This window comes from Kogia breviceps, chromosome 4 (genome assembly GCF_026419965.1).
Source record: "Kogia breviceps isolate mKogBre1 chromosome 4, mKogBre1 haplotype 1, whole genome shotgun sequence".
Taxonomy (NCBI): domain Eukaryota; kingdom Metazoa; phylum Chordata; class Mammalia; order Artiodactyla; family Physeteridae; genus Kogia; species Kogia breviceps.
In genome coordinates, this window is record NC_081313.1 from 144,238,872 (window position 1) to 144,262,773 (window position 23,902).

The following is a 23,902-nucleotide window of genomic DNA, read 5'->3' on the forward strand; positions in this document are numbered from 1 at the left end:
GGTGTCCCGGACACTGGTCCTCATCAACAGTAGGGTCACTTGGGCAGCCGGGGGCAGGCAAAGGACTTTTACTTACCTGGTCCCCTCGTTTTCAGCCCAGGGTCCATTCTAGGGAAAAGGGGTGGCTGGCACGGAAGTTCTGCCAGGGTTTGCGTGCTCCTTGGGGGGTGTCTGGCTTTCTGGTGGCGCCACCTGGTGGTGAGTACAGAACTGTTCCTAGCTGGGCGGCAGCTAAGGGACCTGGTGGCTCTGAGCAGGACCATCCCCTGACACTCACTCTCCAGCCCATCCACCCCTTCCCTCATTCCCCTATGTTGACCACCTTCTGCGAGAAAAGACCTAAGGACCCCAACTCTGCTGTGGGGCAGAGACCCCTGAAGCCCAAGTACCCATGCCTCCCTCAGGCCTGGCTCTGACCTGAGGAGTAGGGTCTCTAAGTGGTTGGCCAGGGTTCACCCTCAGGATATCCTTCAGGGCTGATGATTTCTGTAAACCAAGGCTGGAAGAATGGGGCTCCTTCCTGGCCTGAGATGGCCCAGGAATGGGACACCCAGTGTTGGTCCCTGGGCCCATCCTGACTCCCCTCTGTACCTGCTTGGGTACACACAGATCCCCCTCCACATTGACGGGGCTCTGGGACTCCCAGAGGGACTGGCCTGGCTCCTAGTTTCCCTCTGAAGCAGCCAAGAGGCCTAGCCCAGCCCAGAGCTGTATGTATAAAGTTTGGAGAAAACTAGTAAGAATTAGAAGACTGAATTGTGCTCAAACCAGCCTTACCCTGCCTCGCACCGACATGCTGTGTGAGCTTGGGTAAGGCCCGTCCCTCCCTGGGCCTTGGTCTCCTTGTGGTAGAATGGCAGTGGGGCAGGGAATGAGCTAGGGGATGGGTGAGGACCCCTATAGCTCCTAGACTGGGGCCTTGTTAAGGTGCAAATTCCTGGGCCCGCCCCATCAGAACTCTGGGCCCAGGACCCTGGAATCTATGTGAAGTTGGAAGCCGAGGCGGCCAAGTCCTGTCTTCGGGAGACGGAAGCCAGCAGTGTGTGTCGCCAGCAGGTAAGGACAGTGTGGTGGTTTCAGGGGTCCTGAGAAGCAGAGGAAGCCCCTAGCAGCCCAATCCCCATCTTTTAATTTCTCCACCTTTCTGCGGATGCAGGGACGTGTCCCCCCAGCTGCGTGTCTGTTGGACCCCACCGGCAGCAGCAGCAGAGAGACAGCAAGCAGGCTGCCCAGGTTACAGCCAGGTTGCCCCCATCGTTTGCCCCCTCGTGCTGGCTGTTTCACTTGTTCAAAGGACAGTGGTGGTGGAGCAGGGACAGCCTGGGGTGGGACTGGGGGCCCTTGTTGCTTGAGGAAGTATTTTCAGAGTCCCCCTCCCTCTGGAGTTTCCAGTGGTAGAATAGAGCCCTGTCTAGTATTTGACCAAATATGGTGGTATCTCTCATGAGCTCGAGCCTCAGCCAGCGTCTCAGTTATGCTGTGGAAACCTGCCCCGGACAGATTAATCTTGTGACATTCAGGAGCGCCTTGCACCCTGCGTTCTTCCCCTCGGTGATTCCTGTAAATGGCCAAGAGTGGCCCTGAGTAGGACGGTGCAGTCCTGGATGCCTGTTCATGGTGTCCCTCCCCTGTCCTCTTCACACCCCCTTCCAACCCCTCCTCCATCTCCCTGGCGGGGGACTTGCTCGCTCACATTCAGCTGGGCTGCTCACTCAAGGGGAGAGATCCAGACCAGCAGGGCTGGTCCGTTCAGCCCGTGATTCCAGGATGTGTTGACCCTGGGGTCACCTGAGCTCATGAAATTGTGGCCAGAGCCTGTGAAGCCCAGAAGTCCCTCAGCCATGAGGGTGGGCCCGAGGGGGTAGAAAGGAGAGTTGGCTGAGCAATGAGAACCGTGCTTGCTCTGATGCTAATAGAATAGCTAATGCTCCCAGTAACAATTATTTTATAATGATAACGTTCATAATAAACAGCTGTGTTTATTGAGCACATACTACGTGGCACCGTGCCAGTTGTTTAATATGGGTTATTTCCCTTACTCCTTGTGGCAGCCCTGAGAGGTGGCTACTATGACATCCCCATCCTAGAGATGGGGGCACTGAGACTCAGAAAGATTTCAGGGAGAAATGGGCCAGGCCACTGTCAATTCCTGGGTACCACTCCCATTTTACAGAGAAGGAAACTGAGGCTGAGAGAGAATGGAAGTCACAAGCAGCCACACAGGGGCAGGCCCTTGGAGTGGGGACCTTCTCTACACGAGGGGGAGCGTTGCATCCGGAAGGCCAGGACAACCGGCCGTGAAGTCCTCACGAACCTGTGACTTGGCCTGCGTAAGAGCACACAGATTCAGAAACATGTTCACAGCAGGCCAGAATTGTGCAGAAAATATGCCAAGAAAAACAGAGTGGGGTGGTGGATAAAGCCCCACATGGGGACCAGATACGAACCCCAGCTCTGTCATCTCTCACTCACTGTATAATCCTAGACAAGTCTCTTCTTCAGTCTGGCCTCAGTTTCCCCTCCTGTGAACTACCGGTGTACTGGGGGCCACAGAGCTCACCTGAGGCTGGCTGAGGCCAGAGTGCCTGAGGCTGTTTCCCTGGGAGATGGGGCCTGTGTCCCACTCCTGGCTAGCTCTCTCTGAGAACATTTGATCTCCTGACCAAGGGACAGTCTGTCCCTCCTCCACCCTTGCCCCCTTGCCATCCCCCAAACTAACGAAGCCGATTGTCTCAGGCGGCCCTGTGGGTGCTGGCTGGGCGGCCGGCCGCAGGCCACAGGCGGAGGTGCCACCCGCCAGAGCCCCATCAGACACACAGGGCATTGTCCCTCAGTCAACAGCCCCTGGGCACCTCGGCCCAGCTCCTGGCCTGCCCCCACGCCCCTCACCGCCTGCCACTGCGCCAGGCCCAGCCAGCTGGGGGCCCAAGGCTCCCAGGCGATGACGAGCCCACCCACCCACTCCCCCGGGCAGCCCCCCGACGAGCTATAATTGCTTCGCGCCGTCCTGTTGCTGCCATTCTCCTGGCGGAGGCATCTGGGGTTCCAGGCGGGTGGCAGCTGCAGGCCGATCGCCTGGCTCGCAGGATGGACTGGCCACACAACCTGGTACGTGACGAGTCCCCACTCCACCCCCATCCCTTTTTAGGGCCTGAATGTTTCGTTACTTCTTCTCTATTGATTAATAGCAGCCTCTGTTTAGCTTGGAATCTGCAGAGGTGAGTTCTCCCTCTGTCCTCTCCCGCAGGACACGAAGGAAACAGAGACGGGTCTCAGAGGCTTCAGCCATGGCCAGTAGCTCGGCTCCTGAGCTGGGCTCAGCCCCGTGACACTGAAGCCCTTTTAGGCCAAAGGCATCTGGGGAGATCTTGGCCATCTCCGTTATTGGGGTTTTTCCAGAGAGTCTCTGGGTCCTGAGATCCAGGCTGTGTGACCCTGGGCAAGTCCTTCTGTTTCTCTGTTTCCCACCTATAAAGGGAGAGCCAGAGTTTAAGAACGCCGTGTGAGAAGCTCGGATGAGAAAGCCTATTGTTAGGGAGATGCAGACATTTTTCTGCAGCAGAATCTAGGACCAAAATGGAAGAATTCAGCCACTTGAATCTGTCATGGATTTTGTGCCAAGAAATGGTTCTGCTGAGAGGGGCTCTGCCGGAACTTGTTTCTAAGGGTCAAGACCGGCTGGGTAGATTGGCACAGGCCGTGTGGGTAGTAGGGTGAGGGATACAGGGCAGGTGGGAGCCTGGCTAGGTTCAACAAGGAGATGAAATTCCCCCTAGAGGGTCCTCCCTTCTGACCAGCCCTGGCCCCCACCCAAGTCCTGGCCCTTCTCTCCCAGCGTCCTGAGGAGTCTGTGTTCTGCTGGGCTCCCAGGTCCTCTCCCAGGTGAGTGAGAGGCTTTCCTGATGCTCCCAGATGTGGATGGCGTCGGGTGAGGGTGGACAAGGGGTCAGGCAGGCACAGGGTTGGGGTGTGGACGAGGGGAGCAAAGCTGTCATGGAGGCCAACAGGGATCCTTGGCCATGACCTGCCCACCTCCCCAGCTGCATCTCCCAGCCTCTTTTTCAGCCTCCTTTCAGCAAAGCTCTTAACCAATTGAAACTTCGTTTCACACTTTCCTTCCCCCACCCCATACAATTTTTAGGCTCTCCCTCTACCTGTTTCTGCCTCTGTCTTATCCTTCAAACCTCACCAGACATGCCCCCTCCCCAGAAAGTCTTTGCAAGACCACCCCACTGCCACAAGGCTAAGCGGGTGGCCCTGCTCTTCTCTAACCACACGCTGTGTGGTCCCATCCACACAATGCTGCTAGCGAGGCTTAGGTGCACGTTTTCTTGTTCGCCATCTGTTTTCCTTGCCAGACTGTAAGCGACAGATGGGCAGGGATGGTCACAGGCATTCATTCGCTCAGCAAATGTTTACTGAATACCTAAGTGCCCGGTACTGTGCAGACACAGGGAACAAGGCAGTGTGTGGAAAGGGATACGATGCTGGCCCTCATGGAGCCTGTGCTAGGTGTGGGCCCAACGTATAAAAGAATCACATGTATGCACCGTAAGACTGCAGTCACGTAAGAGGCATCAGGTGTTGGGAGCCCAAGAAGGTCCACAGAGGCCTCCCTAAGGAAGTGGCACTGGAGCCAAGACCTGAGGGGTGAGAGACAGGACTCTGCAGGGAACAGCCTGTGCAAGGTCCTTGCGCAGAAAGGAGCACGGGGAGAGGAAGGTTGGCGATAAGGCCCGAGGCTGAAGCACGGTGTGAGACGCAGCCAGGAGTGATCTGAGGGAGGAGAACTCAGCAGAGGGCTGGCCTGGGCGGTGATATTAATAGGTTTGCATTTCAAACACCCATCCTTGGCCAGGGTGTGGAGAATTGATTGGAAGGAGCCAGGGGAGGATGTGGGGTACCAGGTAGGAGGCTGGTTAAGCTGTCCAAGAAGGGGAGGCTGGTGGTACAGATAGTGAAGTAGATGGCTTGGGAGATTCTTAAGAGGTGCATCAGGACTTAGCGATGAGTGTGGTGCATATGTGCATCTGTACACATGTGGTGGGCTGGTGGGATCGGGCCAGGGCATGACAGGTGAGGGTGGCCCTGCTAGAGGCCTTGCCTCTTCCTTCCCCCTTCCTTGGGCCCCAAATCTTAGCCCAGAGGGAGACCTGGCGCTCCCGCCTTTGACCTGTGGCCTTCCTCCCCAGCTATTCCTTCTCACCATCTCCATCTTCCTGGGTCTGGGCCAGCCCAGGAACCCCAAAGGCAAGAGGAAGGGGCAAGGGCGGCCTGGGACCCTGGCCCCTGGGCCTCACCAGGTGCCGCTGGACCTCGTGTCCCGGGCAAAGCCATATGCCCGCATGGAAGAATATGAGAGGAACCTGGGGGAGATGGTGGCCCAGCTGAGGAACAGCTCCGAGCCGGCCAAGAGGAAGTGTGAGGTCAACCTGCAGCTGTGGCTGTCCAACAAGAGGAGCCTGTCGCCCTGGGGCTACAGGTAGGCCAGGCTGGGCAGCAGTGGGTAAGCTGTGTGTTGGGGGCTGGAGGGGATGCCTTGCCCACTCTCCCTGTCATTGTAAGAGCTAAGACCTTGGATTTGGAGGCCTGGGTTTGCATCTTGGCTTTGCCTTTTACTGGCTGTGTGGCTTTGGGCAAGTTGCTTAGCCTCTCTGAGCCTCAGATTCCTCAACTATAAGTGGAGGTGATAATAATATCTACTTCATAGGCTTGTTATTAAATGAGATATCCATGCAGGGCACTGCTGTTGTGTTCTCCAAGTCTCCAGTGAAGGGCCTGCAAGGCCTTCCCCAAATGTCACGTCCTCCACCTCCGAGTGCCTTGTACACACCTCTAGTTACAGCACTTCCAGGCAGTACTGAGTTGGCTGTGTGCACATCTGTCTCTCACACTAGACTGGGACCATCCCAGTGCCTGCATCAGAATCATCTAAGGATTCTCATGCCCCATTCAATCAAAATCTCCAGGGATGAGGCCCAGCAAGTGGCATTATCTCCATCTCCACATGGTTAGGATACACAGCTGGGCTTGGGAATCAAGACCTGCTGCCCCTAGGGGACAGGAGCGGTGTCTTAACTTTGTTGTAGCTCCACTTCCCAGCACACCACCTGGGCACACAGAAGGGGCCATGTGTATATGTGGAGAATGAATAGAGAAGAAAAGGACTGACCCTGAAGGGTCCTCACTCATGAACCCAGGCCAAAGATTTTTAGCCACACAACTTATGTCCTGAGACTCTAGAAGAGCATGTTCAATAGAGCTTTCTGTGACAGTGTAAAGTCCAGTATGGTAGCCACTAGCCTCATGTGACTACTGAGCACTTGGAATGTGGCTAGTGTGACTGGGGAGCTAATTTTGATTATTTTAAGCTCAAAGCCACGTGTTGCCAGTGGCTCCCATACCTGGAATGTGGCAACTGGAAGTGTCCATAAAGATCCTCCGAAGCTGGGCTTCTACTTTACAGTGCCCATGACTTTCTTGGGGATCTTATGAGTATGCAGGTTCTGATTCAGGAGGTCTGGGGTAGGGAGAGATTCTGCATTTCTAACAAGCTCCCAGGGGATGCTGATGCTGCAGGTCCAAAAGCCTTTCCTCCAGCACTTGCTGTGCAATCAAAACCTGGGTTAGGAAAGGCAGGGGCATCGGGGGTGGGCACCAATTTGTCTTTCCCACAACCTTACTTCTGCCCTGTGCTCTCTCCTGCCTTCCCGCAGCATCAACCATGACCCTAGCCGCATTCCTGCAGACCTGCCGGAGGCGCGGTGCCTATGTCTGGGCTGCGTGAACCCCTTCACCATGCAGGAGGACCGCAGCATGGTGAGCGTGCCCGTGTTCAGCCAGGTGCCTGTGCGTCGTCGCCTCTGCCCGCTGCCGCCACGCACCGGGCCCTGCCGCCAGCGCGCAGTCATGGAGACCATCGCCGTGGGCTGCACCTGCATCTTCTGAGACAGCCCTCCCTGCACCCCCGTGCCGAGCAAGGCAATGAAAAGTAAAGGCTGTCTTTTGGAAAGCAAGACTTTGGGTTTGCTCCTTGTGGCTCTGAAGCCAAAACCGCGTGGGAGGTAGATTTCGATCAATGTGAAGGAGGATTTTTCCATTACCCAGTGTTCTCCAGCACTGAGATGGGTTATTACAAAAATATTGCATTCATGTCTACCATTTAGGACAGTTACTTTCTTTAATTTGGGTTTATAAGCCAATATTTCAGCCACGTTATTGGAGCTTTGTTGGTATAAACCTATCTAGGAATGAACAAGAGTTGATTCTCCCCAGTTAAGTCAAGGGCCATTGCAAAGAGGCCCTTTAGAAGCAGTGAGCTCCCTGTCTCTGGAAGTGTCCAGCTAAGGCTGAGCCTCTCAAGAGTATTGTGGAGCAGATTCCTCCTTTGGGTAGAGTCGATGATGTATATAGTCTCTTTCAACTCAGATTCTCTGCATGTCAGACTTAGATCCAGAGAAGAGTCTCCAGGTTGCCAAAGAGCAGGGGTTTTTAACCTGGGCCAGTGAGCACCTAAATTTTCATGTGGGTATGTCTTTCTGGGCTGGAGACTCCTGGCTTTGAACAAACACTCAAGAGTTGAGAACATTAATGAAGATCATTCTTTCATCCAGCCTTATCCACAAGGGGATCTGGTTAGATGGTGTACTGTATCAGTGGTTCTCAAACTATAGCTAGGACTGGAATCCCCCGAAGAGCTTGTTTAAATACAGATTGCTGGGTCCCACGCACAGAGGTTCTGAGTCAGTAGGTTTGAGGCGGGGGCTGAGACTTCACCTTTCTAACGCAGTGTTTCCCAGGAGACGCTGATGCTGTTGGTATGGGGACCCCGATTTGAGAACTACTGGCTTACACCAAGACCCTTTGCTGATCAAAAAGGCAGCGTGGACTGACTTGCCCTAAAGCCCCTGCTGGCTCCTGACCCCTGGATGCTAATTCCGACCCTCTCTCCCATTAGCCCCTTGCAATTCAATCCTCCCCTGCCCTCCTAGCTCCTGCAGCAAATCCTAAGTCAGCTGTTCCAGGGGCTAAAAATACCTTCCCTCTCCGAAGACAGCTGAGGGGCTCAGGCTATTTTCTGAGGGTAAGAATAGCTGGCACTTTACAGTTAATTTCAATAAGAGGGCCAACAGCCCGCATAGGAATACTTTGCTTGGCTGCTCTAACTTCAGTGCCTGAAGCGGCTTTAGTTCTGAATGTTTTCAGGGTCTAATTCATGAAAGGGCAGTGGTTAGGTATGTGCCTGTCTGGGCTGGCAAGTAACTTACCTTTTTTGGTATTGTTCTAGAGTGGATACTGGTTAAAATTACCCCAGGAAGCTTCGGCCTGGTTCCAAACACATGGAAAATAGACTTCATGTGCCAGCGCGTGCGGATGCCTTCAGCAGCCGCTTCTCCTCCCTGGGGTGTTGCTCTTCTCTGAAGCCCCTGCAGCCTGCTCTCCAGGCCTTAAGACTTCAGCTGCACACAAGGGACCCATGGCCTCCAAGGCCTTTTTGTGGGGTAAGGGCCTGGGAGCCCTCCGGGTGCCCAGGGTATAGGGATTGGGTGGGGAAGCTCCTCATCTGGGTGGTTCTGGCTGTCCTCCTCCTACCAGAGCATCAGACACACAGAGATGCTCAACAAATGCCAGTTAGTTTTATACGGATGTTGCCTTTTCCTCTTTCTGGGCTTCGGTTTTCTCATCTGTGAAACGAGCAGGTGGGATTTAGGGATCTCCAGTGTCTTTTCTGGTTTTACTATTCTGTGACTTAGGAGCTTGGCCTAGTGAGCTTGGGCTGGCAGCTGGCCCTTCCCAGTGTGGTTTAAAGGCAGCAGCAGGGGGTTCAGGGCCTTTGGAGAGGCAGGTCTACACTACCCCAGAACCTCATTTGCTCTAAGTGGGTTTCATGTTTTCCACTGTCTGGTGAGAACCTCCCACTCCGTGAGAACAGAGGCCTCATTTAACTCCTTCAGCGTTGCATGTCCAACACCTAGCAAGTGCCCGGTGCAAAATAGGGGTTGCAGGGCTTGGTGAATGAATGAATGCATACATGCACAGAAGCCTCTAGAGGGAGCCCACGCTCTGCCCTTAGCTTCCCCTGTGGCTCCTTCAAAGGTGGGTCAGGAGCAAGGCATTCCTCTCTTTCTCACTATTCCTCACCCACCTCAAACTCTACCCTCCACATCCCTCCTCCCCACAAAGTGCTGAAATTTTGCTTGGGTCACCTGCTCTAGGGGTGGAGTCTAGGGGTGAAGCATTAAAAGTCTACTGCGTTGCACCCGGGACTACTGAGGTGGTGTGGTCTCTTTCCTGTTTTGTTTGGCAGATTATAGGGCTCTCTCTGTCTTTGCAAATGCTCTGTCTTCTCCCAGAGAGCTGTGGGCCCTTGGGGGCTTCTCTCCTCGCCTGAGAAGGCCAGGGTGGCCCTGGGGCCAAGGCTTCCTGCTGGTCCCCATGCTCCCTTCTGCTGCCTTCAGGAATTTCTGGCCTTTCCTTGTAGGCAGAGAGGTGGTGGGACCCAGCTCTCAGGTTTGGGCTTGCAGAAGCAGGCAGCTTAGGCATTTTGGCCTGCTTTTGGTCTGAGCTGTTCAGGCCTGCCTACCCAGATAAAGGAAGTTTCTGAAGGACCAGCCAGCTCCACTGCAGTCAGGCTGAGGATCAAGTGTGTCTGCCCTGGTTTGCCTCTTCTGTGCACACATCCTTAGGGATGCGAGGGATGGGTGGTTATTAGGGACAAGTCTGGTACTGGCCTTGGTCCTCTGGACCAATACCAGCGATCATTGGTTACAGCATGACAGCCCATAGTACCCTTATTTCAAACACAGGCCATGACATACTGTAAGAGGTCATTACATACTGATTTCATTGGACCTGAGAGGAAGAGGAGGGCATAGCCCCCTCCTGAATCTGGTTGTCAGTGTACCTCTCCCCAACACCCTTTCCACCCCTCTGATCTTGGAGTTTGGAGACCACCTCTGCCCCAGGGGTGGGACTTGACTGTTCTAAGCCAACCAGTTTAATCTTATCGCCTGTGTCCCAGGTACTGGTGCAGTAGCTGTATCCTAAGCCAATCAGCATGTGGCATTCACTTGGCCACAGGAATTGGTTCAGTAGGGGCCCAATTTGGCCCAGAGCCCAGACTTTGCTTCAGGGGCTGTGGGAGAAGACCCTCTGGCCCTGGGAGCTATTGGCAGCCATCTCTGACCATGAGAGAAGTGAAGGCCACGCTGGCATTCCACAGTGCTTGATGCCTGCCCTGTGCTTGGAGTTTTATGATAACCAATAAGACCCTTTTATCGCTTAAGCTAGTTTGAACTTGGTTTTCTACTACTGCAACCAAAAGCGTTCTTACTGATGTGTCAGCCTCATATTTCCTATGACCAACGAGTGCATGTTACTCGCACTTCAAAGGCACCATCTCTTTTACTACCATCACTTCCGCATAGTAAAAACAACTTCAGAGGCAGTTTGGGCCTCTGCCTCCTTGAAGGGTATTTTGCCCCATACTGAATTCAATTAATTTTTAAGGAGACATTCAAGATTTAAGCTCCGTTCTATGAACTCATCCAGAGACTTTGGGCAAATTCTTTCCTCACCCTGGGCTTTTTATCTCCATCTCTACCAAAAGAGGGAGGTTAGCTGGATGCCCGCTGGGGCTATTCCTGTTGGGAACTCACAATGTCAATGTCATTTGGCAGTGTTGTATCATCCTGGGGATCTGGGCCCTCCCCCGAGCCAGATTTAGCAGGTCTGGATGCGACTTGGGCATCCAACCTCCGAAGAACTCCATCTCAGCACCTTCTTTTCTCCCCTTCCTCTTCTGGGGTGAGTGCTTGGGTGTGAGGCAGGACTGCCCTCCACCAGCTGGGAACTTGTTTTCTCATAAGACAGATCCACGGTATTACACCTCAACTCTTGCTTAAGGGACAGAATGGTCACTTCTTCCAGGTGCCAAGGAAAAGCTTTCCTCTTCCTTTGGCCTGGCATGTTTCCCTTTTTCCACTGGTTACCAGGAAGCTTGGAGCTATACTGCCAGCTCTGCTGGGGTAACCGTTTCTTCCTTGTATCCTACCAGTCATCTCCTCCAATATGCAGTGTTGTCTAGAGGCTTGGATGGTGTCTATTAAGTTCTTAACTAGGTACCTTGTATCTAGCAAGCCTACAGTAAATAGGAGCTTTAATCCTGTCTCATGTTTTCTCATCTTCCCTCTATTTGTAACCATCTGGTTACATATGTTTCATTGTAGGTGTTGCCTCAGGTACAGGTTGGGAGTAGGCAGGGGAAACAATAAGGAAATTGATTCAGAGTTCTCTCTCATAGTTATCACTGTCTCCTAGTTAGAAAACCAAGCCAGAAGCAGCTTAGGATGGATTTTTATTTCTTCTTAAAAAAAATAAATAAATGAATACATTGGCTTGAATGTCCTTCCCCCTGTCTTACTCTCCCCCTTCAAAAGAAGCAACACTGTGAAAATCCTTAAGATGGAGAGGCAGAGTTGGTCACAAGGACCCACACTGGAGAGAAAAGACGCTCCACACACGAGGGGTCAGAGAAGGGCTCTGTGGGTGAGTGTGGCTTGTAAAACCTTGGCCGCTGCGGGGTAGGGGGGATCCGTCTTGAGCGGGGGCTGGACGTTTCCAGCTCTCCCCGGAGCCCTCACAGTTCAGTCTTTACCTTGTGCATCAAATCCTTCTGGTCAATCTTATCTAGGTCCTGGTACCAGCGGTTGAAAGCCAGCAGGGCCACGTTCTTGGCAGCCACTGCCGTCACCTCCACGGAGCTGGCCGCCCACTCCAGGGCGTTGAGGAGGAAGAGCTGGTCGTGCAGCACAAACCGTGGGAGGGGGCTGCGAGGGCCGTGGACGGGGTGGGCCTGCCACTCGGCTGCCTGCACTGAATAGTAGGAGCGAAAGAGGGTCTTCAGCTGGGAGCGAAGGAGGGGCTGGGGAGACTGGACTCGCCAGACGGCGGCCTCCTGAGGCTGCTTCCGCCGGAAGCTGGCTGAGACGTTGACCGGACACATGTTGTCCAGGGCGCAGAAGAAGCTGGGGAAGTCTGTGGTGAGGATGCTGGCAAAGGGAAAGAGCTTAGGGTCGGGGAAGCCGAAGTAGGAAGAGTTGAGGTAGCCATGGACCAAAGAGACGACGGTGGGCTGGAAGGAGCCCTGGACGACATCAATGGGTGGGTCGAAGCCTTCAAAGGTGATGGTACTGCTGTTGTCCAGGTGCAGGGGGGTGGCGATGACCACTATGTCGTAGTAGTCAGAGCCGGTGCCCACCTCATTCTCATACTTGACATGGTACAAGGGCTTCCCCTCTAGAAGGAGAGGGAAGAGAGCACAAAAGCCCACTTCTTTCTCAGCTTCTCCCCACTTACCTGCCACCTGGGGCCCTGCACTGAGGGGACGAGACCCTCAATGGGTGCAGCTGGGCTTTCCAGCTGCTGGGTCCCAGTCTTTCCGTGCTGGTGTTGCTGCAGGGCGAGCCCTGGACTGGAGTCAGGAAACCCGAGCTCTTTCTCTGGCTCTGCCTCTGACTAGCTGGGGGAACGTGGGCAAGGCTATGGCTCGAAGTCCTCAGTGGTCAAATGAATGGGACTAGATTAATGCAAGTCTCTGTTTTCTGGCTCTGACATCTGAATCGGGGCAACAGTGCCCTCTGGTGTCACTCGGCAGTGCTGGGAACCACTCCCCAGCAGGTGATAAACCAGGGCTTTAGGGACAGAGGAGGTGGAAGTGTTCACTGTTTAGGAATGGAGCAGACATGGCCCCTGCTCTGTCTACTCACCTGTTTGCTGCAGGGTCACAGTGGTGACTGTGGCATGGATCACGTTGGCCTTGGTGAGCTTCAGCAGACCGGAACAAACCAGCTTGTTGCCTCCCTCCACAGACCACAGGCTGCCTTGGGCCCCGGCTAGCGACATGGCTCCTGGGCAAAGGGGGAGGGAGGGCGGCCAGTGGGTTCTCAGAACCACTGGGCGGTGGGCTGGAGAGTCCAGCACCATCCTACTGGGGCCTCTCTCCCAGGCCAAGACTCCTCCCAACCCTGGGCACGGAGAGACAACACACACAAATAACTGCAACAAAATTCACAATGTTGTGAAGTAAAAACATTAGGCTCAGTGCAAGAGCCACTATGAAAGACCACAGACTGTATGATTCTGTTTACATGGACTGCCCAGAATGGGCAAATCCATAGCAACACAGAGTAGATTCGTGGTTGCCTAGGGCTGGAAGGCTGGGGGATGTTGGGGAACTGATGGCTATAGGTATGGGGTTTCTTTTGGGGCAGTGAAAATGTTCTAAAATTGATTGTGGTGATGGAGGCACAACTGTGAATATACTGAAAGCCACTGAATCCTACACTTTAAATGGGTGAACTGTGTGCTATGTGAATTATATCTTGAAGGAGACATACAAGATAACGGTAGAGTGAGCAGGAGAGTCTCGCTGAGGTGGAACTAGGCAGGACCTGAAGGGTGGGAAGGAGCTAGCAGTGCCAAGAGCCAGAGGAATAGCATCCTGGGCATATGGGAGGTGCTTGTTAATTATAAACCTTTTCATTCATTTATTCAGCAAAAATGGGCTGAGTGCCTAGGATGGTAAGGATACATCAGTAAACGAAGGAGACAGAGGTTCCCATTGGAAAGCCTGCCTTCTAGTGGGAGGAGATCAAATAAGTCGATCAAGCAGTCTGCTAGAAGATGATACCTGCAAGGCAGAAGGGGTAGGGGCAGCTTCAATGAAAAGGCAACATCTTCACAGAGACATGGGAGAGAGAGAGTTTACCATGATTGTGTCTCAGGGAAGAATGCTCCATGCAGAGGGGTGGCCACACAAAAACCTCAAGGTGTGAGTGCGCCTGGGACGTTGGAGACATGGCAGGGAGGCCAGAGTGGCTGGTCTGGGGTGAGGGAGTGGTGAGGTGGTGAGGCCTAGACCATGTAGGGCCCTGCAGGCCACTAGAAGGACTTTGGGTTTTCCTTGAAGGAAAGTAGGAGCCATTACAGTTTTACATGCAGGCCTGTCGGGATCTGTCTTTTGTTTTAAAAGGATCATCTGGCTGATGCATTGAGTTTGGGGGGCCAGGGGGTGGGGGACATGGTAGGAGAGTTGCAGTAATCCTGCTGAGGGATGTTGGTGGCTTAGACCAAGGATGAGGCGGTGGTAGGAAGCAGTCAGATTCTGGGTATATGTGGAAGGTAAAGCAGATGGGATTTCCTGACATACGACATAAAGGATATGAGAGAAAGAAATGATTCAAGGTTTTGGCTTGAGCAACGGAAAGGAGTAATTACCAGCCAAGTTGGGCAGACGCTAGGAGGGGCAGGCTCGAGGGGAAAGATCAGAAGCTCAGGTTTGGACGTGCTGAGTCTGAGACGCCCATTAGCCCTTCCAGTGCAGACACAAGGGTGGCAGCTGACACATGAGCCTGCATTTTTGGAGACAGGTCTGGGCCGGAGGTCATATTTGGGAGTCAGGTGGGTGCAATTTAAAGCCTTGAAACTGGCTGAGCTCACCAAGGGAGGCTAAGTAGTTGAGAGCAGAAGAGGACAAAGGACCAAGCCTGGGCCTTCCGTGTTAGGAGGGGGAGAGGAGAAGGACACAGCCCAGCAGGTCAGTGAGTGCCCATGTAGCTCCTCAGCCTTGAATGCCCCTCTCTGCCCCTCCACCATCCCAGTAAAACCCTACGGCATCTTTCAAGGCCCAGAATGGTCATCATGCCTTAGGGAAGACATGCCCTGACGACTCTTGGGCATTTTTGTGGCCTGTGCTGGAGGATGGTGGGTGGTACATGTGCCCATCTGCCCCAGTAATAAGCTGGGAAGATGCGGTGCTCTAGCAGATAAATACCCAGGGGCCCAGAGGCCTCAACGGGACAGCTCCTGAAACCGATCCAAACAGGAGTGGTAGAAACACACAGGACCTGAGAGCTGAACCTCCCTTTCACTGTCTGCGAAGTGGGATGAATACCATCTCCTGACAGCTTGGAGGATAGATGCCAGAATCAGAGGGGGCAGCGTTGGTTAGTCCACTGTACTGAGCCGGGTAAATGTGAGGTTATTACAGGGAGGGCCAGGGAAGGGCAGGTGGGCAGGCTGAGGGCTGGAGGCTCACCGGCAAAGGCGGGCATAGCTGCTGACTGGCCGTAGCTGGCCCGCAGGACAGCGGAGACGACATCATCGATAAAGCGCTGTGTGACGCCCACCTGGAGCAGGGACTCGGCCACGGAGCGCTGGGTCATGTTGACAAAGGCGGATTCCCCCAGCGAGTAGAGCAGTTCTTCCACACCCGAGAAGGCATAACCGTGAGCCTGGTACTTATAGATCCTGGGAAACAAGTGGAGCCAGAGCCCTTGTGCAGAAAGGCCTTTCAGCTGACCACCTGCTGCTGGGTCACAGCACCTGAGGGGGCCCAGCAGGGACCTGCCCCTCCTCTCCATGCAGTGGGTGGGAGAGGAGGCTGGTTATGGTACCTTTGGCCTATTCGCTGGTTGTGGTCAGCCTGTCTCACTTAGAGGGACAGCCCAGAGGGAAGGGCAAATACTCTGGAATCCCACCAGACTTGGCTTCACCTCGTGGCTCTGCTGAATGACAAACATGTCACCTGTCAAGCCACTCCCTGCCTGAGGTCACAGTCCTCTTCTCACTCAGCTGCGACTGCCAAGCAGTGGGTTATGCCTGCTCCCACTGACACATCCCCTTTCCAGCAACTTCGGCTCTGCGCAAAGTGGCTTCTAGGACCGCATTGGACCCGATGGCAACTGCCTTATGTCAAAGTTGTCTGGCTCGGTCCAGCAGGCCTCCCACTCACCCCCTCGATAATGGCTTGTTCTCCCACAACTCCCCCAATCTCAGGGTCTGGCATTTGCCTGGAACCATCTGCTGATGGACTTTCGGACAGCTGGCCTTTGAAAAGTTGCCTCTGCTTGGGCTGCTCTGTAAACGTGTTGTTTGGTTATGGACATGACACCCAGATGGGGGTGTCCACAAAGCATTAGAAACTGATTAGTTAGTGGGTCTGGAACTTAAGGGGAAACTGGGGGCTGACAGGTAGAGGCTGTCTCCCACAAAAGGGAGAACTTGGCCCTGGGGGTTTAGATGAAATTGACAAGAGAGAAAAATATAAGAAAGAGGAAAGAGGAGTGAAGACATGACTTTGGGGACACCTGGAGAATATAAGGAAGAAGTGCCATGAAAAGCATAGTTACAGGAGTGGGAAGAGCAGAGAAGTGCCAGAAACCAGGAATGAGGCCTAGAGACCACGACTGAGTGTCTGTTGCTGCAGCCTCTGCATCTGGGCCAGGAAACAGGGAGAACCTTCAGGAAGGACTGTGGGGGAGAGCTGGGTACCAGCCTGGTGAGTGAGTGGATTACGAGAGGTGGACAGGGTGACAACAGACCACTTGTCCTCGTTATTTGGAGTTGATGGGGAGGGGTCCAGGACCCAAGGAGGAGGCAGGTGGTAAAGAAAGCTGTTTGTTCATGGTGGGACTGGGGGACAGAAGAGTTTGTAAATGGTGGCCCACATGCTGCTTGTGGCTGACAGATATGTTTCATTTGCCTTATAAGATGAATTGATTGTGCACACTGAAAAACTGGGAGATTTCACATATAACTGGATTTCCAGCTTCTTCTGAAACACTGGAAGACGGCATTCTCCCATGGCCACCAGTGGCTCGAGCAGAGAGCGGCCGCCCCTTCAGAAGGGGGCCTGGCTCTTCAGGGCCCCTCACTCCCTAGCCTTCCCTTCCACCCAACTGCTTCACTTATTCATACCCCAGGTGGGCCCTTGAAGGTGGCTGAGTTTGCAACCCATGCTTTTGTTTACCAGTTTAGCTGAGGGAAAGAGGATGCCAGTGTGATAACGCAAGAGACCAACTACCGCTGCACTAAGCAAGCACCTTGCCGACGCCGGGCGTGCTCGGAACCTGGGCGGAATTCTCACACCCAGAAAGTACCTTTTCCTTTTGGACAGTGTACAGTCACGTTGGTTCCTTCGGCACCTCTATTCCTCTCTCCTTCTAGAATGCCCTCCCCACGCTCCACCCAGCCCTACCTCATGAACTTCTCCATGACCTCCTCCACCCACATCTGCAGTCTCAGGAAGCTGATGCCGTAGTGCCACCAGAGGCGGAAGAGGTTCAGCAGGTACCAGTCAGTCTCCTCCAGCACAAAGTCCTCCCCGTTGAAGATGGCGCTCCTCCCTCCCACTTCGCGCCGGTGCCGCAGCCCTGAGGAGACAAGGAGGAGGCCCTCAGGTCCCTTTCGGAGGAACCCCCGCCCCAGGGGAACCTAGCAATGCCTGAAGCTTAAATTCAGGGGCCATCCTGAAGGATGCACATGGATCGGCTCCATTAAAGGGAATATGAACACTACGGTTTGTGCATCTGTGCTGCTTGTTTAAGAACAGTATACAATACACCGGGGAGATATCTGGGTTGGCTAGTCAACAAAGAAATGAAAATTAAACTAATGTACCATTTTACATTTTTTTCCAACAGGGATCCACTCAGCCACAAGTGAGGGAAATTCAGATGCCATCCTGGATCGTCCAGGGGCTGACAGCCAACAGGGCCTGCCTGGGCACCAAGGCCACATGGAAGGAATCACAGCTCCTGGCAACTGCCTGCACTCTACAACTTACAGAGCACTGGGTCTTCGTATCTCACTTCATCTTCTCACAGCCTCGGGAGAGGCAGAACAGGTGTTAGCACCCCCAGGTAAAGATGTGGAAAGTGAGGCTGAGCGATTATAGGAGCTGCCCTAAGTCACGGGTTTTTATTTCTTTCCCTCCTATTCCTGTCCCAAAGCCACGAAGTTCCCCTACCCAGAGGCAACCAGTAAGAATATTCCTTCAGCATCCTTCTAGAGATATTTTGTGCAAAAACACTTATAAATGTGTACATATCTCTGAGTTATCCCTCCCCTCACCCCCACATACTATATACACTGGTCTGCACCTTATTGACATATGTGTCTTGGAGACTGTTCTATACCTGGGCCTACAGGACTTCCTCACTCTGGCTGCTGAACAGTCGGCTGTGTACTTAAACAATACTTTGTTTAATCTCAGATCCCAGGGGGTGGGCAGGTGGGATATTTTCAACTTTTTGCTATTACAATGCTGTAATGAACAACCTTGTGTGCCTGCCACTCTGAACATCTGTGGGTACACCTACAGGATCACTTCTGAGAAATGGAAAATCCAATTGTATATGTATTTTTTTAAAAAACTTAATTAATTAATTAATTAATTTTTGGCTGAGTTGGGTCTTCGTTGATGTGCGTGGGCCTTCTCTGGTTGCAGCGCGTGGGCTTTTCTCTAGTTGCAGCAAGTGGAGGCTACTCTTCGCTGCGGTGTGCGGGTTTCTCATTGCAGTGGCTTCTCTTGTGGTGGAGCACGGGCTCTACGCACGCAGGCTTCAGTAGTTGTGGCTCGTGGGCTCTAGAGCGCAGGCTCAGTAGTTGTGGCGCACGGGATTCGTTGCTCCGCGGCATGTGGGATCTTCCCGAACCAGGGATCGAACCCACGTCCCCTGCATTGGCAGGTGGATTCTTAACCACTGCGCCACCAGGGAAGCCCCGTATTTGTGGTTTTGATACATGCTGCTGGGGTTGAATCTCAGTTCTCTCACTTATTAGCTGCAGGGACTTAGCCGAGGTGTATATGCTTTCTGAGCCTCAGTTTCCTTGGGAGGGGATACAACACCCATCTTGCAGACTGGTAGGGAGGATTGGAGGTAATGCCTATGTATCACCTAGAAGGATGCCAGGTACTTGGCAAGCACACACCATGTGGAAGCCATTATGATTATGATTACTGAGAAGCAGCAAACTGAAAGGGAAAGAAACTGGCCTGGGGGGGAGGTCAAACCTGAGTTCTAATCCCGGCTCTGCAACTAACTCACTGTGTAACCTCAGGCAAGTTCCTTCCCCTCTCTGGTCTCAGCTGCTCCATCTGTAAAACGAGGAGATTGGGCTATATGACCTTCCGGCCTTGACCATCAGGGTAATCTGGGAAGGGCCCGATGGCTGCCGCCAGCCCCAGGACGGTGCACTCACCCAGCTGCTTGACGAAGCCCTGCATGTGGAGGCTCAGGGAGTGGAAGGAGGCGGCGCCGCTCTCGTAGTGCTGCTTGTTGACTGAGATGGTGGCCAGGCGGCCGCCCACGGTCCCCTTCTCAAACACGTCGATCTGCACCCGGGGGCCGAAGTGCTGTTGGAGGAAATGGGCCACAGCAGAGCCCCCAATTCCGGCTCCAACCACGGCTGTCAGCAGGCCCGGGAGGCAGGCGTGGGGAGAGACAGAGCATGGGCATGAGACTGCGGGTCACCTTCTCAGGTCGCCTTCTCAGCCTCCTGGGCTGGTGGTTCCCAGTTATTTGCATCTCATAGGCTTTTAACATCTCAAAAAGGAAATCTGCAGACTTGTCCTTAGTAAAGCTATTAATAAACAGCAAAGGTCAACCTGAACACTGCCACCTACTATAACCCTTACTTTATAAAGAAAAAGACAAGTTAGCAGCAAAGGAAAAGGAAAGAATCTCAGAATTCAGGATGCTTATTTTGAAAGTATAAGTTTAGTTTTTTATAGACTCTTTACATTGTCCCTAGTTTTATTTCACTGCGAATTGGTGAAAACCTGGTCACCGACAGGCACATTAGGTTAGATTTGTATTTGGAATCCACTCCTTAATCCAGGGGCTGGCAAACTACAGCCCGAGGGCCAAATCTAGGCAGATGCCTGTTTTTGCAAGCTGAAGTTTTATTGGAATGCAGCCTTGCCGTTTCTTTAGCTTACTGGCGATGGCTCTTTCATGCCAGGCAGAGTTGAGTATAGTTGGAACAGAGACTGTAAGCACAGCCTAAAATATTTACTCTCTGGCCCTTTACTGAAGAAGTCAGCCAACCCTTGGTCTATTGCAACCTCCCAACTGACACGTAAGTGTTTGCAGAGCCTGGAATTCACCCTGTGATGGGTCAGTCATCACCATATAGGACATCTATTCTGGTTTGGACTCTTGTTATGAAGTTTCAGCTCGTTGACATCTTTTTGGGTCTTACCCACTGTCTTTACTATGCCTCCTGCCTTCCTGTTAGGTGCAAACTTGGTTCATATACCATCAATAGTCTCATCCAAGTCACTGAGAAAAGCGTTTCATTGGACAGGGCTCTGAGGTGCTGCTAGGAACCACTGACCAAACAGATAGTAACCATTACATAGCACTGAGAGGACAGTAAAGCAGCTATGAGACTACTGAAATGCATGGCCATGCTACCCACAATTTTTGCCCACCACATATCTAAGACACAGCTTTCCTCTCATCTGACAGTCTTGTAACCTACTCAAAAAGAGAATGGGATAAAGCTGGTGTGATTTGTCCTTACTAGACCCATGTTGGACCCTAAGACCACAGGCTCCTGTCAAGAAGTTAAAAATACAAGGTTCTTTATGATCTGGGCTCCATTTACTTATTCCATTCCCTGCCTCACCCTTGCAACACTCCACCTTCTTGTCTGTCTTGACTTCTTTTGCTGTGGAGCATGGGACTTTGCTCTCTCATGCCTGTGTCTTTGTCCTCACTGCTTCCTTTGTCAGAAATGCTCTGTCACCCTTTGCCTCACTGACCTCTGTGGCCCTTATATGTAGTTTTTAGCTGGCTTGCCTGACCCGCCTAAGACAAGTGTCCCTCCTGCATAGTCCCACAGCACTCTCCTTACCCTGGCCTAGTCCATGGCACACTATACTCAAATGATCTGTTAAGGTCTGAGGGCAGGTCCCTATGTCCCCAGATCCTGGCAGGCAGTAGAGCTCACTCTTGTTGCATCTTGAAAGAACAAACTACGTCCTTCTTCTCAGTGTTTACAAAGCCACTTCCAAGAATGCCCTTAACCTTTTAAACCAATGTGCTCCCTACCACTTCCATTTTCGACCAAGCCCCAAATTACCCCCCCCCCTTTTTTTTCCCCCAGAGAAACTGCTACCACAAGGCCTGGAAGCTGCCCAAGAACTACAGGGAAGCAGAAGACCTCACCTCATTGAGAGTCAGCTCATTCAACACTCACAAACTGACACCCACTCTCTTGTCTATGGTAAGATGTGCTGGACATAGGATGAATCAAACAGGGAGAGCTCCTGTTCCCCTGAGCATAGGCGGGGAGAGGGCGGACAGACTCATGCACTATTAGCAATGACAACGTGTGACCAAGTGCAACAGCAGGATTCCAGAGAATCCTGAGGAAGCAATGAATTCTGCCTGAGGGTGTGGGCCCCAGGCTTCACAGGGAAGCAACGGTTGATCACCACCCTGGAGGACAATAGGCTTTGCCAGTGAGCAGAAACACATTCTTTGCAGAGAACAGCATGAGCAGGTCACATGTGGAACTATGGGGGAGTTTAAAGGGTACAATGTGAGCTTCCCTGGTGGCGCAGTGGTTAAGAATACACCTGCCAATGCAGGGGACACGGGTTCGAGCCCTGGTCCAGGAAGATCTCACATGCTGCGGAGCAACTAAGCCTGTGCGCCACAACTACTGAGCCTGTGCTGTAGAGCCCGTGTGCCACAACTACTGAAGCCCACGTGCCTAGAGCCTGTGCTCCGCAACAAGAGAAGCCACAGCAATGAGAAGCCTGCACACGGCAACGAAGAGTAGCCCCCGCTCGCTGCAACTAGAGAAAGCCCGCGCACAGCAATGAAGACCCAACACAGCCAACAATAAATAAATAAAATAAATAAATAAAAAGAAAAAGGGTCCAGTGCCACACCGAGGTGTTCAGATTTGATCATGCAGCAGCCTGAGGGTTAAGCCATCTTAATAGGAAGCTCCTCGTTCCCCTTGTGGGTAGCGTCCAAACCACCAACGACAGACAGAGGCTCTTGTCAGAGGGCTGAGGAAAATCAGGAAAGCTACAGGGCAGCATGGCATTGCCAGGTATCCTGCCTTGATGATGCCTGGGGTGAGGTGGGTAGGGCTGGCTGGAATGAGGAAGGCAGCAAGTTCTGCGTTGCCAGAAATGGTAGAGCTGTGAGGAGGCCCTGCCCCTTCTTCACTGGTCAGTGGGAAATGTCCTGCTCTGCTGCCCTTTCCCAAGAGATGGGGGAGGCCCTGCATCTCAAGACATTGCCTGCCTAATTCTTCCCCATCCTTCAAACCCTGGCTCCAAATCCACCTCCTCCATTAGGCCTTCTCTGGCCACTCCAGCCCTCAGGATTCTCTTTCCTCTGAAAACCCTAAATGTTCAGTCCCAAACTGATTTCTGGCACGCTTCAGCCTGTCTTAACCCTTTATGGCCTGAGCTGTGGTTTGGTACTCCAAACCTTAGCACTGCACTGGCCCTATTAAGTCTGTGGTGCTCCCATGGGTCATCCCTCCCTGCCACCTAGAGTGCACAGAGGGCAGCCTAGTGGATTAGGGACTCCTTCTCCTTCACACCAGAAGCCCAGCATCTCTGCCTATGGGAATTTTATATACAAGGGACTTGAAAACCTTTGATTCATGTAGAGTTAAAATGACAAATGTTAAGAGGAAAAAAGTATAAACAAACATGGAATTCTAGTCAATTATATACATGATGAAGTATTTAGCAAAATGTCATGATGTCTGCAATTTATTTTGAAATGCATTAAAATGTAAGATGGATTAATGCACATGTGATAGGTATGTGATAAAGCAAATATAGTAGCAGTTTCTTAACGGCAGAATCTAGGTGCTGGGTATACAGGTGATCACTGTACAATTCTTTCAACTTTGGTCTATGTTTGAAAATTTCAAAAGAAAGCAATAAGTAAGAAGACTGCTGTTAAAAATTCCCTACTTTGTCATTCAGCAAATCTATCCCCAAAGGACTTATCATGGGTTCTGTCTCCCCTAGAACTGCCTCCTACCCTCCATGAGGTTTTGGCTTAGATGTTACTTCTAGGAAGCCCTCCCAGAGCCCACAAAGACTGGGGTGAAGTGCCCCTCCTCTGTATTCACAGTGCTTTCTCAGCCTTAGGACTAACTTCCTTGTATTCTGCAGTCTCTTCTCCTCCACACAGGAACTGTGGAGCACTGTGCCTGCTACACGGACGACCCTCAAGAAACCTGTGTGAATGACGTCAACCAGAGAGGCCAGAATTTCTGTCCTGGGGGCACCTGGCAAAGAGCCAGGTCCACGGCAGATGCTCAGTACCCCTGGACCTTCCGGTAAGATCGGTGACCAGTCCTGCCCCAAGCCTCTTTTCCGCCCCAGGTAGCCCTGGACACAAGCCCACGCCTCCCTCCCCATCAGCACCTTGCCTACTGCGGTCCCCTTCCTCGCCCAGTAGCAGTGCTTAGGCTCTCCTCCACCCAGCTCCTCTACCAAGGACCCCTCCCTCGCCCAGCTGCCTTCCCCTTCCCCCATCCAGAGGCTCCCGGCTCACAACCCTTTTCCCTCGCAGCCCTCCCCAGATCAGCACCCCACCCGGTCCTTCCCGCACCGATTTTGCTGGGCCGGGCATCGCCTGTAGCGGCGGCGGCGAGGAGGACGGCCAGCGCGGCGAAGAGCCGGGCAGCGTGGGCCATGGCGGGCAGAGACTGGGGCAGCACGCCGGGTCTCGGGGAGTCGCGGGTTGGCGATGGCCTCCCCGCCCCGGCCCGGCGCCTCACTGGCTGTTCCGCCTTCCAGCCTCGCTGGTCGCAGCCTCTCATTGGACAAGCACCCTTTCCTCTCCGGTAGGAGGCCCTCATTAGCCGCATCTCTCTGGGGGCAGGCTCTGTCATTGGCAGCTTCTCCGTCCCGCCTCCTGGATACGGTTTCCTCATTGGCTGGCTCGTCCTGCTCCGGCGCAGGTGTGCGCGCTTCGAGTGCTCAGCTTCAGCACCAGGGCCCAGCTCCGGGGGGATTGACGGCGGAGAAAGAACTGAAGCTTTGACGATAGCGGTTCAAATCCAACCT

The 23,902-nt window shown here is 53.1% G+C and overlaps 2 protein-coding genes across 6 annotated transcripts; one reads left to right on the forward strand and one right to left on the reverse strand.

Moving 5' to 3' along the window:
- Positions 1–745: 745 nt before the first annotated feature.
- IL17B (interleukin 17B) lies at positions 746–17,359 on the forward strand. 5 transcript variants are annotated; one of them, XR_010840318.1, is made up of 5 exons: positions 2,136–2,330; positions 5,193–5,482; positions 6,717–6,819; positions 8,288–8,501; positions 17,008–17,359. XR_010840318.1 is itself a non-coding variant. In XM_067032113.1 (4 exons), exons 1-4 carry the CDS (start codon positions 2,199–2,201, stop codon positions 16,820–16,822), a joined length of 534 nt encoding a protein of 177 aa, XP_066888214.1. In that variant the 5' UTR covers positions 2,136–2,198; the 3' UTR covers positions 16,823–16,843. The 5 variants fall into 5 exon arrangements, 4 of the variants coding, with proteins under 4 accessions (XP_066888215.1, XP_066888214.1, XP_058916931.2 ...); XM_067032113.1 differs by lacking the exons at positions 8,288–8,501; positions 17,008–17,359 and adding an exon at positions 16,814–16,843; XM_067032114.1 differs by lacking the exons at positions 2,136–2,330; positions 8,288–8,501; positions 17,008–17,359 and adding an exon at positions 746–1,056 and having other exon boundaries at positions 6,717–6,993.
- On the reverse strand, positions 11,340–23,723 carry PCYOX1L (prenylcysteine oxidase 1 like). Its single transcript, XM_059061367.2, has 6 exons — positions 23,445–23,723; positions 19,045–19,251; positions 17,039–17,213; positions 15,098–15,309; positions 12,768–12,908; positions 11,340–12,297 (listed from the first exon to the last, which is right to left on the reverse strand). Exons 1-6 carry the CDS (start codon positions 23,701–23,703, stop codon positions 11,639–11,641), a joined length of 1,653 nt encoding a protein of 550 aa, XP_058917350.2. The 5' UTR covers positions 23,704–23,723; the 3' UTR covers positions 11,340–11,638.
- Positions 23,724–23,902: the final 179 nt, after the last annotated feature.

Bases quoted from the DNA above. Each gene is read 5' to 3' on its own strand.
- IL17B (XM_059060948.2), top strand. From the start codon at position 2,199: ATGGAAGTCACAAGCAGCCACACAGGGGCAGGCCCTTGGAGTGGGGAC. The intron at 2,331-5,192 runs GTAAGAGCACAC...CTTCCTCCCCAG, and splicing joins GAACCTGTGACTTGGCCTGC to CTATTCCTTCTCACCATCTC. The intron at 5,483-6,716 runs GTAGGCCAGGCT...GCCTTCCCGCAG, and splicing joins CTGTCGCCCTGGGGCTACAG to CATCAACCATGACCCTAGCC.
- PCYOX1L (XM_059061367.2), bottom strand. From the start codon at position 23,703: ATGCGGCTAATGAGGGCCTCCTACCGGAGAGGAAAGGGTGCTTGTCCA. The intron at 19,252-23,444 runs GTGCGGGAAGGA...GCCTGCTGACAG, and splicing joins TGCCCGGCCCAGCAAAATCG to CCGTGGTTGGAGCCGGAATT. The intron at 15,310-17,038 runs GTAGGGCTGGGT...CTTGTTTCCCAG, and splicing joins GTCATGGAGAAGTTCATGAG to GATCTATAAGTACCAGGCTC.